The sequence below is a fragment of the Dipodomys merriami genome, unplaced genomic scaffold (genome assembly GCF_024711535.1).
Source record: "Dipodomys merriami isolate MVZ:Mamm:240054 unplaced genomic scaffold, mDipMer1.0.p SCAF_19, whole genome shotgun sequence".
NCBI classification, from domain to species: Eukaryota; Metazoa; Chordata; class Mammalia; order Rodentia; family Heteromyidae; genus Dipodomys; species Dipodomys merriami.
The window spans coordinates 1,342,767-1,367,661 of NW_027203270.1; the positions used below are offsets into that span (position 1 = coordinate 1,342,767).

At 41.5% G+C, this 24,895-nt stretch overlaps 1 protein-coding gene across 2 annotated transcripts in view; it reads right to left on the reverse strand.

Annotated features, from left to right (window-relative positions):
• Positions 1-11,003, reverse strand: part of Dnah9 (dynein axonemal heavy chain 9) — a 343,799-nt gene extending 332,796 nt beyond the window's left edge. For both annotated transcript variants that reach the window (XM_070026946.1, XM_070026945.1), the window contains exons 1-2: positions 10,587-11,003; positions 947-1,134 (exon numbers count right to left, since the gene is read on the reverse strand). In XM_070026946.1, coding sequence (XP_069883047.1) covers positions 947-1,134; positions 10,587-11,003 — 605 coding nt within the window. The remainder of the gene's footprint in view (positions 1-946; positions 1,135-10,586) is intronic.
• Between the last annotated feature and the right edge of the window lie 13,892 nt (positions 11,004-24,895).

The following is a 24,895-nucleotide window of genomic DNA, read 5'->3' on the forward strand; positions in this document are numbered from 1 at the left end:
CAAAGGAAGAGGCTACAATGCTTGATAAGAAATGTACTCATTATCTTGCTCATGTAATTGTAACCCCTCTGTGCAGTATTTTCACAATAAAAAAAGAAAAAAAGAAAAAATAAACTCATTCTGAAGTATATTGCTGTTGTGTACAACAATATATTATTCTTCAGTCATGTTGTGTTTCCTGAATAAGTAACAATGACAGTGATACATTGAAAATTCCTAGCAATATGGTAAACCTAACTCATGTAGGAAGCTCACTTGTGGCCATATACAAATAGAAATTCTAGATAAAATAAAAGCCATTTTTATATGCACAGTGTAGCTTGAGAGAAAAAAAAATTCCCAAGGGATAAGGTGACCTCAATGGTGGAATGCAAAGTGGAGCCTGATGGTACCTCTGACATCTCAAAGGAGAAGAGACTGATGTTTTAATGGACTCCCTAATAAACTATATTGCTTCTTCCTAGGGGTAGGGGAAAATCCCTAACACCTGTTTTTTTTTTTAATGCTACAGCTACTGGGGGAGGAACAGCTGGAACCATAACAAAGGCCACTAGAGTTAGTGCTGTGACACTGTGTACTGAGTAAACGTGGATGAGGAGTATAGGCTCCGGGACTGGCCTGGGTCTTCACCAATGACGAGCTGTAGCTTGATAAAGCAAAGCACTGGAATCAATGTGGCTGCTCTCAGCCCTAACATGATTCTGAACAAATGAAGGCCATGCTGCTGTGATAGCTTAAAAGGCTTTAGAAAGCATTGTAAGGATGAGGGATAAAGTGGGGGCACGCATACCGACCAATCCCAGGATATTGGCCAGCAGACACTGGGCTTGGGTGTGGATCAAGATGTACAGAGTCAGGAACAGAAGAGTCATTTGAAGAAAATATCTGAATAAACAAGCTTGCCTTCTATCTCAGAGGTACATATGGTCAGGCTGGCGATACTTACGCTGACTCACTTTCAGAATCCACAAACTCCATTTCTACTGGAAGAGGCAGCAAAGTTCTCCCTTTCACTTGCTCAAGGATAACCAGGAGGTCACACTGCAGGCTGTGGGCATGCCGCCTGACATCTTGACATACCATGTGGGGCCAGTCTAGGTGATTCTTCTCATTAGCCAGGACAGGTATAATGACCTGTAACAGAAGTGTATGCAGGGGAAGGTAAGCATTCTACATCTAAGCCTTTAGAGAAAAACATTTCAGAAAATGTCCATCCATCCTTCCTTCAGGTCATGATGCAAGACTGAGGTCCAATGCTATATGATGCTTTGGCTTTTGGCAAAAGCAAAATGACCTCTAATAGACTACCTGCAAGTTTTCCTCTTTGCTCTGATCCTGTGGGTAAGGAGTCCTAGCCAAATAACTCTCCTTACTATGGAGGGACAAGAACACCGCCTGCTTTTCCCTGAATGTCAGGCTTCAGTTCCTTGCCAGCCCCTGTAACTCTTGGAACAAGCCAACTACATCCTCCCACAGGAACCCAGGGGGCACCAACCCCCTCCATACCACAAAGTAGCCCTCCCCAACCCAGCTGCTCTGTGTTCCCTCTATTCTCAAAAGCAACCTTAAATGCCCTTGCCTGGTGGACTGCCCTCTTCTCTACTGAGTTTGTGTGATTGGTAGGACACTGTCTGTGTCATCTACTCTGAATTAGATGTCATAAATTCAAGTTGTCACTATTATCCTAGGATCATGAATATTTCCTTCACCAATTGTGGGTAAATAAGAACTGATGGAAATGCTCACAAAGGCCAGAACCAAAAAAGGGGGAAAAACGACAAAAAGATAGGGGCTTCATGAAGGTAAAGATGACCTGTTTATATAAATTGTGTGAGAGGCACATTTTAAGATGTGCAGATCATGTTTATATCCATATCTCTGGAGTAAACGTTAGTCAATGTTGAACACACAACATATGTCCTTTTGGCACTGAATCTGAGCCAATAAGGGTCTGGCCAAAGTATCCTATCAGAGCTTTTCAGGGAGGAGATAGCTACTTTTTTGTATTAGCCTGGAGTATCAATGCAGAGAAAAGAGAATTCATTTGGGGAAAGATCAAGTCCTGGTTACTGTTTGAGCTCCTGAACTTAGTGTCTCCAGAAGTTTTTTTTTTAATTGACTTTCTGTCACTAGCAACTGCAAATTTTGTCAGTGTAGCACACTAGAAGCCTGTGCCTTTTAAAATCACACAACTCAGTAAGCATCAGTGGCTTGCTTATACCTATAACTCCAGCAACTCAAAAGGCTGGGATTTGAAGGACTGTGGTTCTAAAGTAACCAGTGCTTTGTTTGTTTTGTTTTGTTTTTGAGGTAGTTCACGAGATTCCATCTCCAAAATAACTAGCACCAAGTAAGGTGAGTTAGGCACTAGTACCTTATGCCTGTAATCTTTTTAGCTACTCCGAAGGCTGAAATGTGAGGATCACAGTTTGTAGCCAGACTGGGAAGAAAAGTCTATAAGGCTCTTATTTCCAATTAACCACTAATAAGCTGGAAGAGGAGGTATGGCTGAAGTGGTAGAGCACCAGTCTTGAGAAAAAAAAGCTAAAGGAGAGCACCCAGGCCTTGAGTTCAAGCCCCAGCCCCAATACCTGGGCTGGAGGCATGGTTCAAGTGGAAGAATACCAAGCAAGCTGAGCAAACATGCAAACCCTGGTACTGGCATGTGTATGCATACGCACATACACACACTTACAAAATTATGCAACTAATGTGATGTGGGAGCTACCAAAGAAACAATGAAAAGGAAACACGAATCCAGATGGCTGATTAGTTTCTGTATATGACTAGCATGTAAAATTCCAGAAGATGATCCTTCCCTGTTCTTTCTGGAAACATTGATTGAGCTGGGAACTTATGTGAATGGAAAGCATAAAAAGGAAAAACAAACGTTCCTTACGAAACTATATCATATTCATATTGAGAAAAGACTTTGGGCCCAGAGCAGAAGCCCTGACTGGGAAAGAGAATGAACTGGATTCCCCCCAGGATCTCGAAGGTAGGGATTGAATCTCGTTGGGTCCTTACAAGCCTGCAGTGTGCCTCCCCTGTTCTGAGCACAGAGGTCTATGAATGCATGCTGTCTGCAGAAAAAGTGGTGGGTGGGTTTTGGTTTGATTTTTGAGGGCTTTGAGTGACAGAAAAATAACAAATGTAAATTCTCTATGAAATGAAGATGTACTCATTCATTTATTTAGTTTTTTTTTTTACTTAGTCTTTTTATTGCAACAGGGTCTATGTAGCCCAGGCTGGCCTTAAACTCGATATCCTTCTGCTTCAACTTCCTGAGTGCTGAGATTATAGGTATATGCACTCTACCTGGATAGTGAGTACTAATAAAACACTTATATGCTAGTGCCATTCCAAGTGCTAGGACACATCAGAGAACAACACAAAGAAAGGTCCATAACCTCATAAAGTTTATATTCTAGGAGAGCAAAAGTCAACAGGTAACCTTTGTCAATAAGAATAAATATGGCAGGGGAAGGAGACCACAGGGTGGAAGGGATGTAATTGTGAATACTGAAGCCAGCATCAGTCTCATTGAGATGATAACACTTGAACAAAGAGTGGAGAGGTTGGGAAGAGCTCTGCAAAGACTTGGGGGATGTATATTGCAAGCAGAAGATGTAAACAGTGCAAAGGTCCCAGGTGGGAGTATATCTGATATGATGGAACAGTGCAGAAACTTGTGACATTGAAACAGGGCAGGACCAAGAAAATGGGATCTTATCATGTGCAGTCTTGCCCCCAGGATTCTGACTTTTGCTCTTGGAGAAATGAACAAGGTTGAAAGACTTTTGAGCAAAGGAGAGACATGCTGTGACATTGTTTAGTGGCATCACTTAAGCTGTTGTGAAGAGATCGATGTTTCAGGGCAAAAGCAGAAAAGGAGGTCAGTTAGGGAGTTACAGCTATAGTAAACAGTGACTTGGCACAGGAGTAGCAGTTGTGGTGGAAGGAATAATCTAAGTCTATAGGCTTTGAAAGTACAATGTGACATCTTCATGTTTGGGAGGTATGTAAGAAAATGTAGCCTCAGCATGATGTTCAGACTTGAACCTTGAGCCACAGGAAAACTGGCATTGTGGAGAAGACTCAAATAGAGACATATCAGGAAGTTTTAAACAGAGGATTAGAGGATTGCTTGTGGACATGACAAAATTGGAATGTATCTGCTAGATTTCAAGATGGAGACACTGGGAAGGCAGATATGCAAATAGGGGCTCAGAGGTGAAGGAAGGGCTGGAGATAAATTTAGGTGTCAGAAATGGCTTATAAAATTTTGAAATTGAATGGTATTTCCCTAAGGAAAAGGATATGTGTAGAAAAGAGAAGATGTCCAAGGAATGAGCCCAAGCATTTTTCATTTCAATGTTAAGAAGCAGAAGAGGCTGGATGCTATTGGTTCATACTTGTTATCCCAGTCACTCAAGTGCCTCAGATCTGAGGATTTGTGGTTCCAAGCCAGGCTGGGCAGAAATCCTCAAGACTCTTAAATCTAACTAATCAGCAAAAAGTCAGAAGTGTAGGTGTGGTTCAAGTGTCAGAGTGGCCAGGCATAAGCAAAAAGGCTAAACAAGAGTGCAAGGCCTTGAGTTCAAGCTCCTATTCTGACACAAAAGGAAGGAAGGAAGTTAGGAAGGAAGGAAGAAAGGAAGGAAGGAAGGAAGGGAGGGAGGGAGGGAGGGAAGGAGGAGAGGAAGAAGAAGATAGAAGAGGAGCTTCCAACATCAGACTCTCTGAGAATGGGTAAAAAGTTGGACAAGAAATGTACTTATGTACATTTTGTACTTATGTACACTTTGTACATTATGTACTTATGTACCTTACTTATGTAACTATAACTCCTCTGTACATTACCTTGACAGTATTAAAAGAACAATAGAGATAGGATTAAGTTTTAAAAAAGCCAGAAGCCTGGATTCCTAGAAGTCTGAGGAGCAAAGAGTGTGGTTGAAGGAGAGGCTTGCCATGTGCTGTGAACTAATTAAGCAGTCCAGTGGAGATAGTTAGGAATATTGCCAAGTTCTTTTACTCCTCTTCTGGGAGGTTGATAGCTGAGTATGAAATAAAACAGAAAAGGCTGGATCCCAGTAAGATGATTCACATAGTCCAGAAATTTTGCTTTAACATGGCTCATAGAAATAAAAGGTAACAAGGGAGTAAGGTGGGGACCAATGGGAATTACCTATAAGAAAGGAAAAGTAGACTGGAGGAGAGAAGAGGAAGATTACCAGGGTAGGATTCAGGGTAAAACAGGCAATTTTGTTTGGCCAGTTGCAGGGCATGAATTATGGCCTGGGCACTGTCCCTGAGCTCTTTTGCTCAAGGCTAGCACTCTACCACTTTCAGCCACAGCTCCACTTCCAATTTTTGAGTGGTTAATTAGAGGTAAGAGTCTCTGGGGACTTTTCTACCCGGGCTGGCTTTGAACCATGATACTCAGATGTCAGCCTCCTGAGTAGGTAGGATTACAGCCATGGACACCCTGCTAAAACAGACATTTTCAGTCTTAAGAGTTGGCATCAGATAGGACAGTAAACCTACAGCATAAGAGGTGTGGCAGAGGAAAGGACAGAAGTAAAAATATTGGCAGATGGGGTTAGCCAAGTGTGTGGAATTTAGGTTCTGTTGTGTGTGTGTGTGTGTGTGTGTGTGTGTGTGTGTGTGTGTGTGTGCGTGTGCGTGTACGCGTGCACACGCGTGCATGTGCGCGCGTGCTTAAGAAAGAAGAAAGATCATCATTGTGTGAGGTTAAAAGAGGTGTTGGATATTTAAAGGAAGAGAGAAGGAAGTTGTGAACCAGTGATCTAAAAGAGCAAGAAAATAGTTAAGCGTGAAGAATAAAAGGATGTCTGGTGAAAAATCTAAAAGGCTTGGTAAAAATTCAAAGTGAGAAATATAAAGTGAAACCAGGGAACTTTTCCATAGCCCTAGTCAGTTTCAAAGTGAAGGTATGGAGCATGTAGAACAGGATTTCACCAAGATCATGGTTTTACCAAAGGAGTGTGTCCTGGCAGGGCCAATTAGTCAGAGGTGGTGCAAGTGAATCATGATAACCATGGAGTATACCACTCACTCAGGGCAAAGAATGTGAATCGCGGGGTATGAGTGAGGGAGCAAGGGACAGGGGGAAGAGCAGAGTCCAGGGAATGTTGGAGTCAGAGCCTGACAGGAAATGAGCTGGAAGAACACTAGTGGCCACTGCCCTTTAGCTGGTGCATGAAACGGAATTGTGAGGGTGGTGGTTACTGGTAATGCAAGGTCTGGGAATGGCTACCAGAGCTTTTCATGCTTAAGAAAAGTAGGACAAGATCACTGGAGGAGAAAGGGGAAAGGAACTCAGAGGCCAAGTTAGTGGAAGGATCATTTACTTCTATTGAAATAATTACATTCTATTTCATATGCCTGGAGAACGTTGGGAAATTTACAGTAAGCCAGGTGCCATATCCACAAAGGAGTGAGTTCAGCATTATCAGCATAGGATGCAGCCACCAGAGGGGGCGATTTTGATAAGTCATTCAAACTGGAGACTAAGCCACATAAATGGTAAAGCAGCTAGGAGAACACCTGTCCCCACTCCGGTCTCACAGGAAGGAAGTGTGTGTGGGGGGGGGGAATGAGTCAGTCTTGGATAGAGCATGGTAAGAAGGCTTATAAGTGGAATGCAGTGTAACAATGACTCTCCTTTATGGACTCTCCTTTAGGGAACATAATGTGACCCACTGTCTTCGAAGTGTCCCAGAATATTAATACTGTATTTCATAATATCCCTGAGAGTCTGGATCTTACAAAGTGACATAACCTGCTCATATCACATTATTGAAGTGGACAGAACCAGGGTTTGAAGAAAGGTCAATCAAGACTCCATGTTTCCTGCTCACTCTCCCAAAGCACAAAAATTCAAAACAGCACCTGAGTCTCAGAACCTTAGGGGAAGGATCTGACAGCATTGAATCAAAGGGTTCAGAGGAGAGAGAAAGAAAGTAGAAAAATCAGTTACTGTGTGCTGTTGATTCTTCCTTTGAGTATTTCTTAAGCCATATTTTATTTGACTCTTGCACCAATGTAATGGGACAAAACTATTGTCGAAAGTATAGATTTCTTCTCTGTGTCAGCACCTCCCCCAAATGTAGAAGCACACTCCCATGTATACACAGCAGGAAAACTGTCTGCCGGTGGATTCTAGATGTTAGGGGTGCTCAGTGCAGAGGTGGAAGGAAAAAGGGGGAAAGGGAGTCAGAGGCTAAGCAAATACAGGTGCTGAGAGGGAAGTGGACAGGAGAATTGGAAGAAGGGGTGGAGAGAGGAAAGGAGACAGGGAGTAAAGGAGGGAAAGAGGCAAATGGAGGGGGCCTGGAAGACGGGAGGTGAACAAAGTTTCAAAGACACTGAATAAACTCCAGGGTGTGTAGTAGAAATACAGAGAGGTGACTGGACTAAGGATTCCTCTTATCAGCTTTAAATAACACAAGTAAAGAATCTGAGTATTTTGTAATTAAATAGTTTTATTCAAGTTTTCATTAGATAATACATTTAGGAGGCATAGACATTTTCAAGTAGAAAAGCTTTTGGAGTAAAAAGTAAGCATTTTACCTACCTCAATACTTCCACTATCCAGTTCCCCCAGAATATAGGTTTCTCCATTAGAGTATCCTTTCTCCCTGCCACCTTCCCTCCCTGCCTCTCTTCTTCCCTCTCTCCCTTGTCTTCCTCCTTCCTTCCATCCCTCTCCCCATCTTCCTTTCCTCCTCTTTCTTTTTCCCTTTTTCTCTTAAACATAAATGGTTGCATACTGAACAATCTTGCACCTGTTTAAAAATATTCTTACAATGCAGCATTACTCACAATATCCAAAAGAAAAACTGATGAAGAAAATGTGTTACTATGTACAGTTGAATAATATCAGCATTTTTTTAAAAAAGAAAATCTTAACATTCGTGACAATAGATATGAACATTGAAGCTATTAGGCTAAGTGAATCAGATACAAAAAGCTAAGTACAGAATGGGGAGCATGGCTCAAGTGGTAGAGCACCCACATAGTAAGTATGAGGCCCTGAGTTCAAACCACAGTACTGCCAAAAAAATATTACTGCACTTAGATGAGAAACTCATAGAAGGCAAATTCAAAGACAGACAACAGGATGGTATTTTCCAGGGTGTAGAGATAGGAACACTGGAGGTTGTTTGACTGTGGAGTTCCTGTCATACTGGATAGGGACGTTCTTCAGAACTGTTATACACCAAAGTGTATATGCATGACAATATCATATTGGATACTTGGAACCTGTTAGGAGGGTGAATTTGACATTATGTGTTTTTTTGTAAATCAAAATTCAAAAATTACCTTAATTTGCTCCCTTTGGTGCAATTAAACTAAAATAAGACAGTAAATAAAACAGCTCAGATTGGGGAAGGAGAGGGCACAATTGGGAAGGGATAGAACTAACAAAGACAGTGAGTGAAAATGAATATGATCCATGTAGTTTATTTGCATGTATGAAAATAGAATGATGAAGCCTGTTGGAAGTTTTAAGAAGAGGGGCGTGGGATGTACAAGAGTGATAGAGGAGGCCAGATTGATCAAGATGGATTGTGTACATGTGTGGAAATGTCTCAATGAATTCTCCCCTCTCTCAAATACAGCTGATAGATGCTAATAAATAAAACTTAAATTACGATAAAGGTTGTTCTATATCAATCATTGTACAAAATAGCATCACAGCATTTCAGTGTGAAAATGGATCATCATTCAGTCATTTTGCTGCTGATTGAGGAATACTGTCTCCAATCTCTTTCACTGGACCGAGGCTAAATTCTTGAAAACTTGAAAATATCAAAGGAGTTAAGACTCAAGTTTGCTTTGCTGGATTTCTTTTCTTTAGCCACAATACAATTCTGAGATGGGTCCATATTCCCTAGATACATTAGATTATATTCTGTTTCTGAACCTTTGTTCAATCTAGACTCATACCTTGGAAGGTGTTTTACTTGACTTACCCAGACCCTCCTCCTTACTCTGAAGCCAGTTTAACATTAGGCCAAGGGTGCTTCTCAGACCATATGCATATTTCTCTTTTCTGAACCCAATGGCATTTTCTATCTTCATTCATTGGGATTTGATCCAAACTTGGACTTCAGATATTATACAGTGGTAAGACCATGCTAATGGTTAAAACATTAAAATACTACCACTCCTACTGGTAAATTTAGCTTCTTTGGACCCCTGAGACCTGTTCTATACATCCTACCCCTTCCTTGAATGCTCCTTCCCACAGCCTCATTATAAAGCAAGTAAGGGGCTAACACCAACCATAAGGTGAACTCTACCCCACTCATATCCTGTCTTGAATATTTTGAACATGCTACATACTGAATATGCTTTGGCTTTCTAAAGTAAGCCTTCCATGGATGGGAACATGTCTTCTACTTCTTTGGTATTCCCATAACATCTGTTTCATGAAAGATCATATAGCCAGAAGCTTGGTACCAGTGGAGTGACTCATATCTGTAATCCTAGCTACTTAGGAGCCTGAGACCTGTTTGGAGTCAGCCTAGGCAGAAAAGTCCAAGAGACTCCATCTCCAAAATAATCAGCAAAAAGCTGGGAGGATGAGTGGCTCAAGTAGTATGGGGCCTCTGTTAGCCACAAGTCTGAGTAAAGCACAAGGACCTGAATTCAAGCCCCAGTACTGACACACAGGAAAAGAAAAAAAAAAAGAAAAAAAGAAAAGGATAAAAGAACGGTGACAATCTGAAGGACCAAAGGTACCATCCTTCAGAAGCACATGTACCCCCTGGACTGGCAGGGAAATTTGCATGCTTTCCAGAAGTTCTAAATGGCCCAAGAATCTTTTCTGGGCAGCCCTCAGGAATCTCTTGCACGCTAGACACTTGTATGGTGCCATTCAAGCACTACACAATCAACAACCTGATCTTCCTCTGGGCAACTCCTCTAAATGCCTGCTGGACATTTCCAAAACGCTGCTCCATTTCTCTGCATGCACAGGGCTGCAAAGTTTCATAGATGAATGAGGTATAAGAAAAAAAAATCAAAACCAAACCACCTCCCTTAAACTCCTCTGCAGAATTAAACCTTTCGTCTCCTTAACCCATAGATCCATTAATAACATCCCCTAATTGACTACTTCGGGTCCTTACCCCTTTTTGATGGACAGGAGGAATTAAGAAAACATACTTAAAAAGTAATGGAGGCAAGCAATTCTTCAAACTCTAGTCTTTCCCCCTTCCCCTTTGGCTAAAATCCACTTGCCTCTACTCTGGTCTAACAGGTCAATCAAGACAACCAAGCGCCAGATGTGTTCTGGTTTGTGTTTTCCATCCAGCTCCGCGCCCTTCCGCTGGGTCTCTGGCTCTGCCCTCTACCCCATCCCAAAGTTCTCTCAGGACTCCAGAACTGGGCTCTCAGTCAGCATCCTGGGCCCCTCTGCCTCTGCCCCCGCCCCTTGGCCCGCCCCTAGGCCCCGCCCATCTGTCTTGCCCCGCCCTCGCCGCAGGCTCCTCCCCCCTCCTCCCCCCGACCCAGGTCTAGCCGGCGCTGGGCGGCCGACCCACCCTCACCTCAGAGAGCAGCGCGGCCAGGTGCTCCAGAGGCGCTGCGGGCAGGTCCCCGCAGAGCACCGCGCCGCGGAGGCTACTGGATCCTGGAGGCTCGGGCCTGGTGCGCAAGAAAAACATCCCCTTCGCGCGAGCCGGGCCTGGCTCGGATCCGGCCTCCAGCCCGGGTCGTACCGCCAGGCCCCCGGGCCCGGGCCGCACCACCAGCAACGGCCGCGGCCCTTCAGCGGCATCGTGGCTGAGGAAGGCTTGGAGCAGCTGCTCTACCTCGGCTGTCCCCGCGCAGCGCTCCCACACGCCCGCCGTCGGCCGCAGACTCTGAGCCACGTAGGACCCCAGGAGACGCAGCCTCGGGTCGCCCTGGGGCTCATCGTCAGCGTTCTGCGCGGGCAGCGGCGCCCGCTCCTCAGCGCTCGGCATCGCTGGGTCCCGGAGCTGCATTCGTTTCCCTAGCGACGGGGACGCGGCTAGGACGTCCCTCCTCTGCTCTCTTCTTATTGGTCAATTGGCCCCTGGGCCCGCCCCTTGCAGGCGAATAAGGTAGGCGAGGAACAGCGGGAAGGGGCGGGTCGCGTCGGTGTTGCTAGGAAACCAGAGGGGTTGTCCTTGGTCTGATTGATTGGTAGGGCTCAGGATGACTGCAGGACAGCGTTGGTTATGGGGAGGGCCACTTGGAGAGGTCAAGCGAGTAAGTGCGGTGAAGAATCCCAGGATCCTTGCTGGCCAAGGTCAGATGCAATTGCATAATCGTTTGATTCTCCCATATCTATCCTAAATGTGTAATTAAAGAACTCAAGTTCAATACCAAGTCATAAACTAAATGTAAAGAAAGTCAATGCAGAAGCCTGGACTGTCTCATGCCTGTAACCCAGCTACTCAGGAAGCTGAGATCTGAGAATTGCCCTTGGAAGCCAACTCGAGGTGTAAAGTCTGTGAGACTCTGATCTCCAATTAACCAGCCCAAACCCTGAGTTCAAGCCCCAGCATTGGCACAAAAGGAAGAGAGAGAGGGAGGGATGGAGGGAAAGAAGGAGGGAATGGAGGACGGAAAGGAGGGAGGGGAAGAAATCTATACAGAATGATGACGAAGAGGGTGGTTTTGATCAAGATGCATTGTATACATAAGTGGACATAATAAAGGAAGCACACTTGTACTGCTAATTGATGCTAATAAAAGAATATGTCCCTGTAATAAAAATAATTACAGCAAGCAAAAAAGAAAATAAATAAAGCTAATGCCTTCTTTATTTCTATTCCACGATAAGTACTTTAGAATTCTGCTGTCCAATACAACTCTTTGTAATATCTGTGAGCCACAGGTGAATTACAAAGAACATGAAAGATACTGGTGGCTCTCAGGAGTTGAATTTCTAATTGTATATAATTTTTCGATTAATTAGGCACATGTGTCTAATGGTTTATTGCATTGTGTAGCTCAGCTTCAAAAAGTGAATATTAATTATTTTAAACGTTTTTAGGGCCTTGCTTTGCTATGTTTTAGACATGTGCTTCATCTGCCAAAAAGGAAACATTCTCTGAGGTCATTTTGATTTCCATGGAGGTGGTCCCAGTGGGGTCTTCTTAAATGTACTAAAGCCCTCGTAAATAAACAGGTTGCTCAGAGCCTCCCCATTCTGTGCTATAGACAGAATTTGTCTTCAAAATGGGATAATGTGAAGAAGAACCTCGCCCAACCACATGTTACCTACAGAGTCTTTCTCCATGATCAGGATAAACAGTTTGGCCCTTTGCATTCATGGAAGGTGAGGACGTGTGGGTACCATGGAAGTGCACAACCTAGCATGAAGGCTTCAAGCAGCTCCTTTCTGTCCCTCTCTGCTCTCTAATTCTAGTCACCTCCCAGAGCCTGCAGAGTTTCTAGGTAAAGCGAACACTTATAATAGGATTCAGAAGACTGTTAACCAAATAGCACTTATCAAAGGCAGCGTGGCAAATGAGAGCCCTTCAGGAAAACACCAATGGCTGGAAGGTGAGATGATTGATTTCATAATAATTGGACAATTGACGTTACTGTGATGAAAACTATTAACATTAGCAAATGGATCTTTGCATCTGTAAAGAGTGTTTCATCATTGTGGCATTAAACAATAAGTAAACCAATTATGAGGGAAGGAGAAAAGTGGAGCAGTAAGATGACTTTTAAGATGAATTCAGTAATTGACATTTCCCAAAACACATTAAGATAAAACAAAAATGCCAGAAGGTTCTTACATATTATAATAATTTAATTTATTCTTTTGGCCATTAGAAAGCATCATTGTCATCTGGTGCCTTGGGCTTCAAGTGTGTCAACCTTGTTCATGTTGTGTGTACAAAGTGAATTCAGGACCATCCATTTCCTATAAAATCTTCAAATAAAAATCTGTGCTACCTCCATCATAGCCTTCCTTGTTCTTAATCTCTTTTGCCCTTATGCTTTATATTCTCCAACATGTATACAAAGCAGAAACAAAGGATCCCATGAAGATGCTTGTTGGAGGGTAAAGGTTCCTAAACCCAGTTTTTGTTTTTTTATCATGAAATACTTTCTCTCCATATTCAAAGTTGATGTAGGTAGGGGATGGATGGTTATCTCTATAGGCTTTATTAAAAACAATTGAATTTTCTTTCTATTTTATAGCTACAATAAAAATAAAATGACTTGTTATTAGCTGTCTATTGCTGTGTAACAAATGACCCCAAAATTTAATAACTTAAAATAGAAGTAAGTGCTTGTAGTCTCACACATTTATAATAGGTCAGGAATTTAGGAACAAATTAACTGAGTAGCTATGGTCCATGGTCTCCATGATGTTACAGGCAAAATCTCACTGGAGAGCTCCATCATCTGAGAGTTTGATTGGGCTTGACAGAGTCAGTTGCGAGATGGCACACTCAGATGGCTGGCAGATCAGTGATAGCTGTTGGCTTGCAGGCTTCAGTTTCCTGCCATATAATGCTTTCTTTTGGGGGCATGAGTGTCCTCATACAGGTAGCTTCCTCCATACCAAGTGATCTAAGAGAGAACAAGACGAAGCTGCACTATCTCTTATGACTTAGCTTTGAAAGTCACACACTGTCACTTCTGCAATATCTTATGAGTTACAAAGGTCTGCCCTGTTCAGTGTGACAGGGAATGACATAATGATGAGAATATAGGACATAAGAATCATTAGGAATTTTGTCAAAAGCTGGCTCCTACAAAAGCTGTTAACAGAGGAATTTGTATATGATGCTTAAGTAATTTTTGGTTTTAAAATGAGAGAAGAATTTGTTCTATAAGCATAACATTTTTATAATCAGATTTTTTGTTTGAAATATGGGTGAATAATTCCTGTTTAAGACTTTCAGTAATGATTTCTTTAAATTCTGGACCATTGCCAATGACAAGAAGTTTGTTCACACAAGCAATTAATTCTAAATTTAAAGGCTTTTACCATTATTCAAAAGTTAGCGGTTGACATTATGTATAGAGAATCTAATAGTCTTTCTTTTCTTCCTTGCCAAATGTTATATTCAAATGTCTTACAATCCTGTGTACATATTGAATCTAAATCAGCCTTTTCCTATCAAATATTTCAAAGTAAAGAGGAAGTACTAATTCAGAGAATATGTGTATGTCATCAGAATATGTTCCCTGCAGCCATCTTGGAAATCTCCAAATGAGGACCAGATACAAATGGGGAAATAAAGGTGGATAGAGGCATAGAAGGGAGTTCAGGTTACCTGTGATTCCATCCAGGACAAATGCACAAGAATGTCAATGGTAATGTTGGCCATGATAGCCAAACAATGAAAGAAAACTAAGTGTCTGTTAACAGTAAAATGTTAAATATTGTCAGGCGCTGGTGGCTCACATCTGTAACCCTAGCTACTCAGGAGGCTGAGATCTGATGATCACGGTTCAAAGCCAGCCCGGGCAGGAAATTCCATGAGACTCTTATCTTCAATAAACCACTAGAAAATTGGAAGTGGCTCTGTGGCTCAAGCGGTAGAGCGCTCGCCTTGAGCTGAAAAGCTGAGGGATAGCGCCCAAGCCCAGAGTTCAAGCCCCACGGCCGACAAAAAAAAAAAAGTTAAATATTACACATGAGATAAATTACTACACAGAAGTAAATATGAATGGACTATAGCCATATGTATCACCATGGATAAAGATTGAAAACTATGCTGCACAAAAAGCTAAGTTGCAGCCAAAGACATCTGATGTTATCTTTAGAAGGTTTAAGCCAAAATGAAACAAACTTTTGTTAGAGCAACATACATATCTAGTAAATGAAAGAAAAGTAAAATTCAGGTTTTGATCACTCCTCAGGGTACCAAAGAAGCATATATTGGGCCAAAGAAGCACATATTGGGTCATTTAAGTTTGCTAAATCTCTTTCCTTTCTCCTCCCCTCCCCTTCCCTTTCCTCCCTTCTGAACCTCTACCTCCACTTCTCTTTCTTTTCCCTCCCCTTTCCTCTCCCCTCCCTTCATCTCTTCTTCTCTTTCCTCTTCCCTCCTCTATTCTCTCAACTCCCCCTTTCTCTCTTCTTTTCCCTGCCATCCTTCTCTTTCCCTCCCCCACTTCTCTCTCTCTCTCTCTCTCTCTCTCTCTCTCTCTCTCTCTCTCTCTCTCTCTCTCTCTCTCTCTCTCTCTCTCTCTCTCTCTCTCTCTCTCTCTCTCTTGCTTGCTTGCTCTCGCTCTCTTTTTACCTGAGACAATCACTAGCCCCAGCTGGACTTGAAATCATGATTTTCCTGCCTAAGTGCTTAGATTACAGATTTGCATCACCATTTCACCATACGCAGTTATAATGTTTCCTCTTCTGTCCCCTCTCTGTTTCCCTCCCTTCCTTCTCTTCCTCCTCCACTCCCCTCTTACTCTTTGCCAGCAATGGAGTTCGAACTCAGGGCCTTACATTCTCACTCAGCTTTTTTTTTTTTTTTTGCTTATGACCAGTTGAACCATGCTTCCAGTCTGGTATTTTGGTGGTTAATTGGAAATGGAAACTCACAGACATTTCTTCCTGAGCTGGCTTTGAACCATGATCCTCCAGGTCTTAGCCTCCTCAGTAGCTAGGATCACAGGCTTGAACCTGTGCCCAGCTATAATGTCTTATTTCTTAATTTGAATTATGGTCTTTGGTTTTTAATATTAAAAAAAAGCTATACACATATATTATGCAATTCTTCGTGTACCTCTATTAAGTGTAATAAAAAGTAAGGTTGACATGGTGGCATATACTTGTAGTCCCAGCATTTGAGAGGTTGTGGTAGAAGGATTCTGAATTCAAGGTCAGCCTGAACTATACATTAAGACCCCAACTCAAATAAATGAATGAATGAATAAATAAATAAATGGTAAACAGATCATTTTATATACTCTATTATAGGGAGAATTAATTCCATTTGCCATACTAAATTTATTATTATTACATATTTTCATGGTCATAATTTAATTATAAAATTATAATCAAAGATTTTAGAACTTAAAAACGTATTTTCTTCAAATTCAATGATCACAGTTCAGCTTTTCTCTTGTTATAATTTTAGAAAACATTTTTTTCTCTGATAGACATGCCCTCTCTTCGTTCTGGTCTCTCCTGTGTGATCACTTCTGCTTGAGGCAGAATAGATAAAACAAGATGACAGGGGAAATTAGAAATAAACAAACAGTTGAAAACAAGCTAGAGTGAAGAGTCAAAGTTAAAAAGAAATCACTAGAGCACTGATAGTTGAATGAATCATGTACACATGTGTGCATTCCTTAGTTGCTTAGTGAGTATGAGCATAGAAGGTTATTCTTTGACATAATGAAATGCTCAGTGTCAGAAAGAACAGAGGCTCAATGTACAGGATCCTTTGATTGCAAAGTCACCTTAGACTTGTTGTCTCCATGTTTGTCAAAACAGGAACTTAACTGGTTGTCTGTGGCTCATGCCTGTAACTCTAGCTACTAAGGAGACTAAGATCTAAGGATCTAAGTTTCAAGCCAACCCGAGGCAGAAAAGTCCGTGAGAGCCTTATCTCTGTTTAACCAATCATGAAAAAAGCCCATGTGGAACTGTGGCTAAGTGGTCAAGTACCAGCCTTGAACAAGAAAAAAGCTAAGGGACAGCACCCAGGCCCTGAGATCCAGCCCCAGTACGGGCATGCACAGATATAACACACATACAAACAACCTAGAAATTTAACAAAATAACTGAAGGTCAGGGGTTGTCCATATATCCAGGTAAAAATCCAATTTAGAATCTCACAACTTAGAGGGCCAAGGATTAACCTTTGGTTTCTCACTCCCTCTGAATGTCAGAACAGGCAATGCTTTTCCCTTGAGGTTTGCTTTGCTTACTTAGAAAACTTTGCTAATCCCTAAACCTAATGATGCCTCCTCCTCCTTTGTGATTCTCTTCAAAATTCCTTTTCTTTTTTTTTGTTAAAGAGCTTTGAACTGGAAAATAATTGGGGAGTTGAGGATCCCTCTCTCATCCTTACTCTAATCCTTCCCAGATGACTTTCCTTCTCTTTGGCTTCTTTCTCTACTCAACCCCTTCAAATATTGCTGTCATTTAAGTATCTGCAAGTCCTCTTCTCTTTAAAATCTCCCCTTGTAATGAACGATTCACCCAAACAACACTTCTACTTCTCTCTTTGGTAATGTTTGGGTGTAATCTTAAGGTGCAAGTTTGCCCTCATATCTCCATACTTAGTAGGGAAAGAAAAGACTGAAGCCAGCCTGATTTTTGTTCTTTTGTAGGCAACATGTTGAAATGACTTGATATTTAAAGAATTCCTTCCTTCTCCTTTTTAAATTTGTGATTAAAAAAAAAAGTTTTAGGGCAGAATTAAAATCCCATTGAATCAATTTTTGCCCCAAATTTTAAAACCCAAGTTGACTCTCATAATGAAGTGTTTATTCACAGCCAGAAATGATGATTCTCTGGAATCTGGAGTTGTTATTATTTTCTATTTTGACCTTCTCTTTGTTTTCTGGTGATGTAAATGGATAGAACTGCTGAGAGTTACAAGTAGGAAGTACATTGTAATAATTGGTTTTTTTCATTCTTGTGTACTTTGATGTTATCTTATGATTCTATCCATTTGAGGTAGCAACATTTAATCAGGGGAGGATAGATATAGCCTACAGCCTAAAGCTGAATAGTTTTTTTTTTTAAACACAGCAGAGACAATAACTGGGAAAGCTATTTATTTTCTCATATTGTAATAGCCAAGCACTTAGAGAAAAGGTTTACATTCTTGTTGTTTTAATTCTGCCTGTTTTAATTCTTACAGCTTAGTTTTGACTATAGAGCACAATTAAAGAGAGAGAGGGAGAGAGAGAGAGAGGGAGAGAGAGAGAGAGAGAGAGAGAAAGAGAGAGAGGGAGAGAGAGAGAGAGGGAGAGAGAGAGAGAGGGAGAGAGAGAGAGAGAGGGAGAGAGAGAGAGAGAGGGAGAGAGAGAGAGAGAGAGAGAGAGAGAGAGAGAGAGAGAGAGAGAGAGAGAGAGAGAAACAGTGGAGTCTTACCTTCCCTCTTTTTGCCTTTGACTGAAGGAAATGTTTCTCTGTTCCATTTCTTCTTACTTTAACCCTTTAAATGCTCAAATAAATGTTTGCAAAAATTTTATAAAATATGGGTTATGGTAAACAGATTTCTTATGAAGAGATAAGAGAGGTTGAAGAAGCTCCTCTATCTTGAGGAGCAAAGAGCACCTTGGAAATGGCTGTATTGGGGTAGCAGTGGTGGGGGGAGCAGGATTGACAGAGAGGGCCCCAAACACTTTTTATTTATTATTTTACAAGGCATTGTGCTTGCTAGACAGAATATCTACCATTTGGACCATGCCCCCATCCTTTTTTGCTTTAATTACTTTCTGGTTTATTTTTTTCATACCTGGACCATCATCTTTCTATCTATGCCTCTCACATAACTAGGACTAGAGGCATGCACCACCACACTAGCTCATTAATTAAGAAGGGATTTTGCTAGCTTTCTTCTTAGACTGGCCTCTAACTGTGATCCTCTCAATCTCTGCCTTCTCAGTAGGTGGGATTATAGGTGAGACATCACAGCCAGCCCTCAGGAACATTTTTAGATTTTCCCATGTCCTGTCATGGTGCAGGAGCAAGAGCTGACAGTGTGGGCTGAGTGCTGGCGGCTCACACCTGTAATCCTAGCTACTCAGAAGGCTGAGATCTGAGGATCACTGTTCCAAGCCAGCTCCAGGCAGGAACATCCATGAGACTCTTACCTTCAATTAACGACCAGAAAACTGGAAGTGGTGCTATGGCTCAAGTAGTAGAGCACTCGCTTGAACTAAAGAGCTCAGGGACAGTACCCAGGCCCAGAGTTCAAGCCTCATGACTGACAAAAAGAAAAAGAAAAAAGAAAAGAGTTGTCAGTATCTAAGATCTTTGTGGTTAGGAGAAGGCAAACAGAAATGTAAAGGAGGGAAGTTTGGAATTAGGCCGAGAAGGATACAGAATTAATAGCTGTATTACCTAAAGGCTTTCATGATTAACTGCATGCTTGTTTTATACATTTGTCACATACAACAATGTCACAAGCGGCTTCAGTTTTGTGGGCATTCATTCTCCAAGTGCTACTGAAGTCACTTGATAGTCTAGCCTATTGGTAACACAGGCTCTTTTATTCTGATCTTAATTACTAATATTAACTCCCAGATCACAAATTACTCTTTATAATAATGCAGAGTTTACATGATAGCCACAGGGTTCAGAGAGGCCTTACCTATGGCAAGAACAGAGGCCCTGTTAAAAGAGAAGAACCAGTCAGATTGGATTAAAACCCACACAAAGGACCTCCTGTTAGCATATTCTTTTCATTATACCCCTATCTCTTTAATACAGATGTCTTTTGAGGCACTGAGGGTCACGAATTCTATGTGAGAATTTTATGAAGACACAATTCAGACCTCAGTAGGGATCTTTATGAAGCAACTTTAGGTACTACTTAATTACAACATATTGTGGAGATAAACAAAGACCACCCACATGAGAATGGATAAAGGCTATGTATTGGGCATTTTGCTCCTACAAGAAAGCCTGCCACCATCCACTTCTGTTTAGATGTAGATTCAAAGGCAAGCAGAGGCCTGAACACCATTTGCAGCAGTAGAAAGACACAGTTTAGGATGTTTCTTGCTTGCAGATTACTGGAATGGGGAAGTGGGAAGCAGGCTCTCCCTCCACGTGGGCAATCTGTAAGTAGTTTGGGGAACTTACCTGACTCCTCCTATTTGATTCTAAATTAGAAGTAGGGTAAAAAAAAATGAGAGAAGGGCTGGGAAGGTGGCTTAGTGGTAGAGTGCTTACCTTTCATGCATGAGACCCTGGGTTCAATTTCTCAGCACCTCATAAGCAGAAAAAGCCAAAAGTGGTGCTATGGCTCAAGTGGTAGAGCGCTAGCCTTGAGTTAAAGAGCTGAGGGATAGTTCCCAGGCCCAGAGTTCAGGCCCCATGACTGACAGAGAGGGGCAGGGGAGAGAGAGAAGCAGAAAATTATTAATTAAATTATGTTTTTTTGTCTAGTAATAAAGTAGTTACTGTTTGACTTCCTGTACTAGGGACTGCAGGTTGAGACTCTGAGTTCTATTCTTTACAGACTTTAGTGATTGTCCATGTGTGAGTCCCAATCTCCCAAACTCTCAGTTTATTTAATATACATTTTTATTGTAAAGATACTGTACAAAAGGGTTACAATTACATGAGTAAGGTAATTAGTTCATTTCCTTTTGAGCATTGTTACCCCCTTTTGTTTTTCCCCTACAATCCCTTCCCTCCCTACCTCCCCAACTTCTCCCCACCCCCTAAAGTTCATTTTCAACATAGTGTCTTGTATATCTCATTGTTATAATGGACCAACCTGTATACTTATTTTAGCATTTTGTTATTTCCCTTCCCCTCCCCAAATTAGAAAAATGCAGGGCACTGGAATCAAATACATTGAAAACAGGGGTTATACCTTGGGGGAAGAACATACAAAAGAAACAAAAAACTCACACAGTAACTTATAAATACATTAAAAACAACAGCAACAAGGATAAAACCTCTTGTGTCCCTATCTTGGGGTTCATTTCACTTAGCATCATCTTATATGGTCTTATGTACATAGCTTTTGGCCTCCCATGGTTTCCCTTATTTTAAATAACTAGTATAGGTCTAGGAAAAGCAGAAAAACTCTCAGGTTTTAAAATCTGAGTTTTGTGGCCATGGAATGTATTAGGATAGGCTGTGGAGTGGGGGAAGGTAAAATGTTGCATTTACTCCAGGCCCTATTATTAATATCAAGAGCCAACAAATTCCACCTGCTGCCTGATATTGAAGATACATTCCTATCAGAGCACTCCCATGCCCATTTATTAATGTATTGTTTATGACTCTTTTCACACTGAAAGTGCAGATTTCAACAGTTGTAACTATGCACAGAATATATGGAGCCAAAGATAAAAATGTGAACCTTCTAACTGTTACAGAAATTGCTTGCCCAGCTCTAGGTGAATAACTACCAAATACTTTGTGTGGTAAAGACTCAAGCTGTAATACAATCTCAGTTTCATAAAGTAAAACCTAGAATGTGTTTTCCTGCAAAGCAGAAACCTTCTAGTGATTATTCATTATTTTTTGTTTGTTTGTTTGCTTAGGAAACCAACTCTCTCACCTTAGCCTCTGTCTACCCCAGCCTACTTGGGAGGCTTAAATGTATGCCAGTAGTATGTGACTTGGCCCAAGATCACATCAATTATCAGTCTGTGCCCTGGTCTTAATCATGAGTATGTGATGTTCTTGTGATTCTATCACAAGAACAAGAGTCAAATTTTGGGGTAAATGAAGATTTGCTATTTTCTATCTGACTTGAACCTGGGAAGAGAAAAGACAGAGCTCATGCAGCCATCTTGACTCCATGAGAGAAAAGATTCCCTGAAAATGGAGGCAAGACAACAAAAATGGAGATGAAAGATGGAGAGGAGAAATCACATCCTGATTGATCCGTTATGTTTGAGCCCTGGATCTAGTATGCAGCCCTCTGGGCTTTGCATTACATGAGCTAGGACATTTCCTCTCAATAGGCCAACTTTACTTCTGCTTTCAGTCTTTTTAATTAAAGTTCCAACTGACACATATGGCAAGGGAAGAGAAATTTCTTCAAGATATTTATTAATAAGTAGTGGAGGGGAGGAGACAGAGAGAAAACATCCAGGGCACACTTCCTGGGACAATTCTACAGAGGTGGGAAGGCTGGATCTTTGGTTGTTTTGCTTAACATTTAACAACTCCAGATTAGAGACAATTCTTGGTTTCACCCTGCTTTTGAATGAAGGCAGTGAACCAGGAATTAATATGAGCTGGTATCCCTGTGTTTAGTCACTATTCAATGTTCAACTCCCAGAAGGATGAAAGAAATACTTACATAATTAAATGTGCTAAACAATAGCAATGCTCACTTGCTTTTCATATACACTTGTTTTGCAGAAATATGCTACATGAGTCCGTGAAGCTATTTTTAAAATGAACTCCAAGCACTACTTAATTACAATAATCTATAAAGTATAACTATACAGTTTTCACCACAGGCTATAGGAGGGTAAAACAAGGAGTGTGGCAGAATAAAGCATACCTTCCTGGCTCTTTCTTTTTATGATTGTCAGAATTTTGGGGGCCTGGGGTGAACTTTAGTTCTTTAGATATAGTCTCCATGATTTTTTTAAATAAGTTTTTTATCGTGAAAATATTGTACAGAGGGGTTACAATTACACGAGCAAGGTAATGAGTACATTTCTTAACAAGCATTGTTGCCTCCTCCTTTGTTTTTCCCCTACCATCTCTTCCCTCCCAGCTCCACAACTACACTGCCCCCCTCACCTAAATTGTAAAGTTCGTTTTCGACATAGCATCTTGTATATCTCATTGTTGCAATGGGTCAACCTGTATCCTTATTTAAACAATTTGTTTGTTCCCTTCCCCTACCCAAATTATACCAACATCAAATACAGTGAAAATGGATTATACCATGGGGGAGGGACATACAAAGCATCAAAAAAAATCACATGGTACCTTATAAATACATTAGAAGCAATAGTAAGAAAGAAAAAAAAAACACTTGTTGTCCATATCTTGGAGTTCATTTCACTTAACATCATCTTATCTGACCTTTGCTGCTTGTTCCAGACATATACTAATTATTGCAAATAAGGGAAACCATGGGACCTATGTTTCTTTGGGCCTGGCTTACTTCACTTAATGTAATTGTTTCCAAGTCTTTCCATTTCCTAACAAATGAGGCAATGTCATTCTTTCTGATGGAGGCATAGAATTCCATTGTGTATATATATACCACATTTTCTTGATCCATTCATCTACTCAGGGGCATCTGGGTTGGTTCCATATCTTAGCTATAGTAAATAATGCTGCAACAAACATAGTTGTGCTGGTAGCTTTAGTATGACCTTGGATCATTTGGGTAAATGCCCAAAAGTGGGATTGCTGGATCATAGGGGAGCTCTATGTGGAGTCTTTTGAGGAATCTCAATACTGCTTTCCAAAGTGGTTGAACAAGTTTACACTCTCACCAACAATATAGTAGGGTTCTCTTTTGGCCACATCCCCTCCAACATCTGTTGTTATTAGATTTCTTGATTATAACCATTCTAACTGGGGTGAGGTGGTATCTCAATGTTGTTTTGATTTGCATTTCTTTTATGGCTAGAAAGGTTGAGCGTTTCTTCATGTATCTATTGGCCATCTCTCTTTCCTCTTCAGAGAAGTTTCTCTTTAAGTCTTTAGCCCACTTATTTATTGGGCAGTTTTTTCTTTGAGGATTTGTTGTTGAGGGATTTCATTTTTTGAGTACTAAGAATATTTTAGATATGAGACCCTTGTCTGTTTATAGCTAGTGAAGATCTCCCAATCCATTGGCTTTAGTCTCCATGATTTTGCAAGAAATTACGCTTCCCAAGGAAATCTTTCGGATAGTTCTGGGCTTACAAATCTGTGTTGAGGGGCTGGGAAGGTGGCTCTGTGGTAGAGCGCTTGCCTTGCATGCTTAAGGCCCTGGGTTCGATTCCTCAGCACCACATAAGAAAAAAGCCGGAAGTGGCGCTGTGGCTCAAGTGGTAGAGTGCTAGCCTTGAGCTGAAGAGCTGAGAGACAGCGCCCAGGCCCAGAGTTCAGGCTCCATGACCGGACCCCCCCCCCCCCCCAAAAAAAAAAAAAGCTCACATATTTAAAAATTTAAATTCAGCTCTACAAATCTGTGTTGAAATAAGAATACTGGTTCTAACCAGTGCCATCTTGGCCAGTGGATGATAGGGAATTGAGTTTAACTGGCACCATCTTGTCTTCATGGTTGAGGCAGGGAAGTTCCATAATAGGCATGTCTGAATTCCTAAAGGAAGGGCCAGGGACTTGGATGATAGATTACTGGACCTGTCAGTCTTGTGTTTGAGCTTGCAAGGTGCTCCAGTTTCCTGTGAACCTGCCCCCAACTCTGGCCTTATTTAGGCCCAGACCAGCATCATTACCCCATTCCTCCTGTCTCGTGCCCCCTGTCTTCTGGCTCTCTTCCAGTCACCATGCCATCCCACTTCAGCTCTCCATTGGGGTTGATCTGGTTTGTTGGTATTGTTTTTCTGCACTTTCTTTCATCTCCTGCTCTCATGGCTCAGTTTTCTAACAGTGTTAAATGTATATGAGGGACTGCAGGTCTCTGTGACAAGAATTCACCTGCATTTGCTGGCTTTCTAATAAAAACTCCCAATTTGACCTCTCAAAATGTGAATGGGTGGGGCTAGAAAGGTGGCTCTGTGGTAGAGTGCTTGCCTTGCATGCATGAGGCCCTGGGTTTGATTCCTTAGCACCACATAAGCAGAAAAAGCCAGAAGTTGCACTGTGGCTCAAGTGGTTGTGTGCTAGCCTTGAGATGAAGATCTGAGGGACAGCACCCAGGCCCTGAGTTCAAGTCCCATGACTAACAAAAAAATGTGACTGGGTTCCTGTACAATAGTGCAGTATTTATTTAGTTATGAAAGAGTGAATGAATGAATGAATGAATATATGCATTAAAATTAAAGTCTGAATTTATATTCATCTGTGAGCTGGTCAGTGTAGGCCAAATGGTTTCCAGGATACAATGTATCTCTGTCCACTGAGAGGAGTTTCCAAGTGATTAAGGATGAGAGTCCCTTGAACAAGCTGGGGAGTTCTCATTGCAGCCATCTTAAATCATCTGGGGATATTTTCAAAGTGTCAGCAGGGACTAAGGGTCTGGTTCAGTGGTACAGTATGGTCTTAGTATGTTATATGCTCTGGATT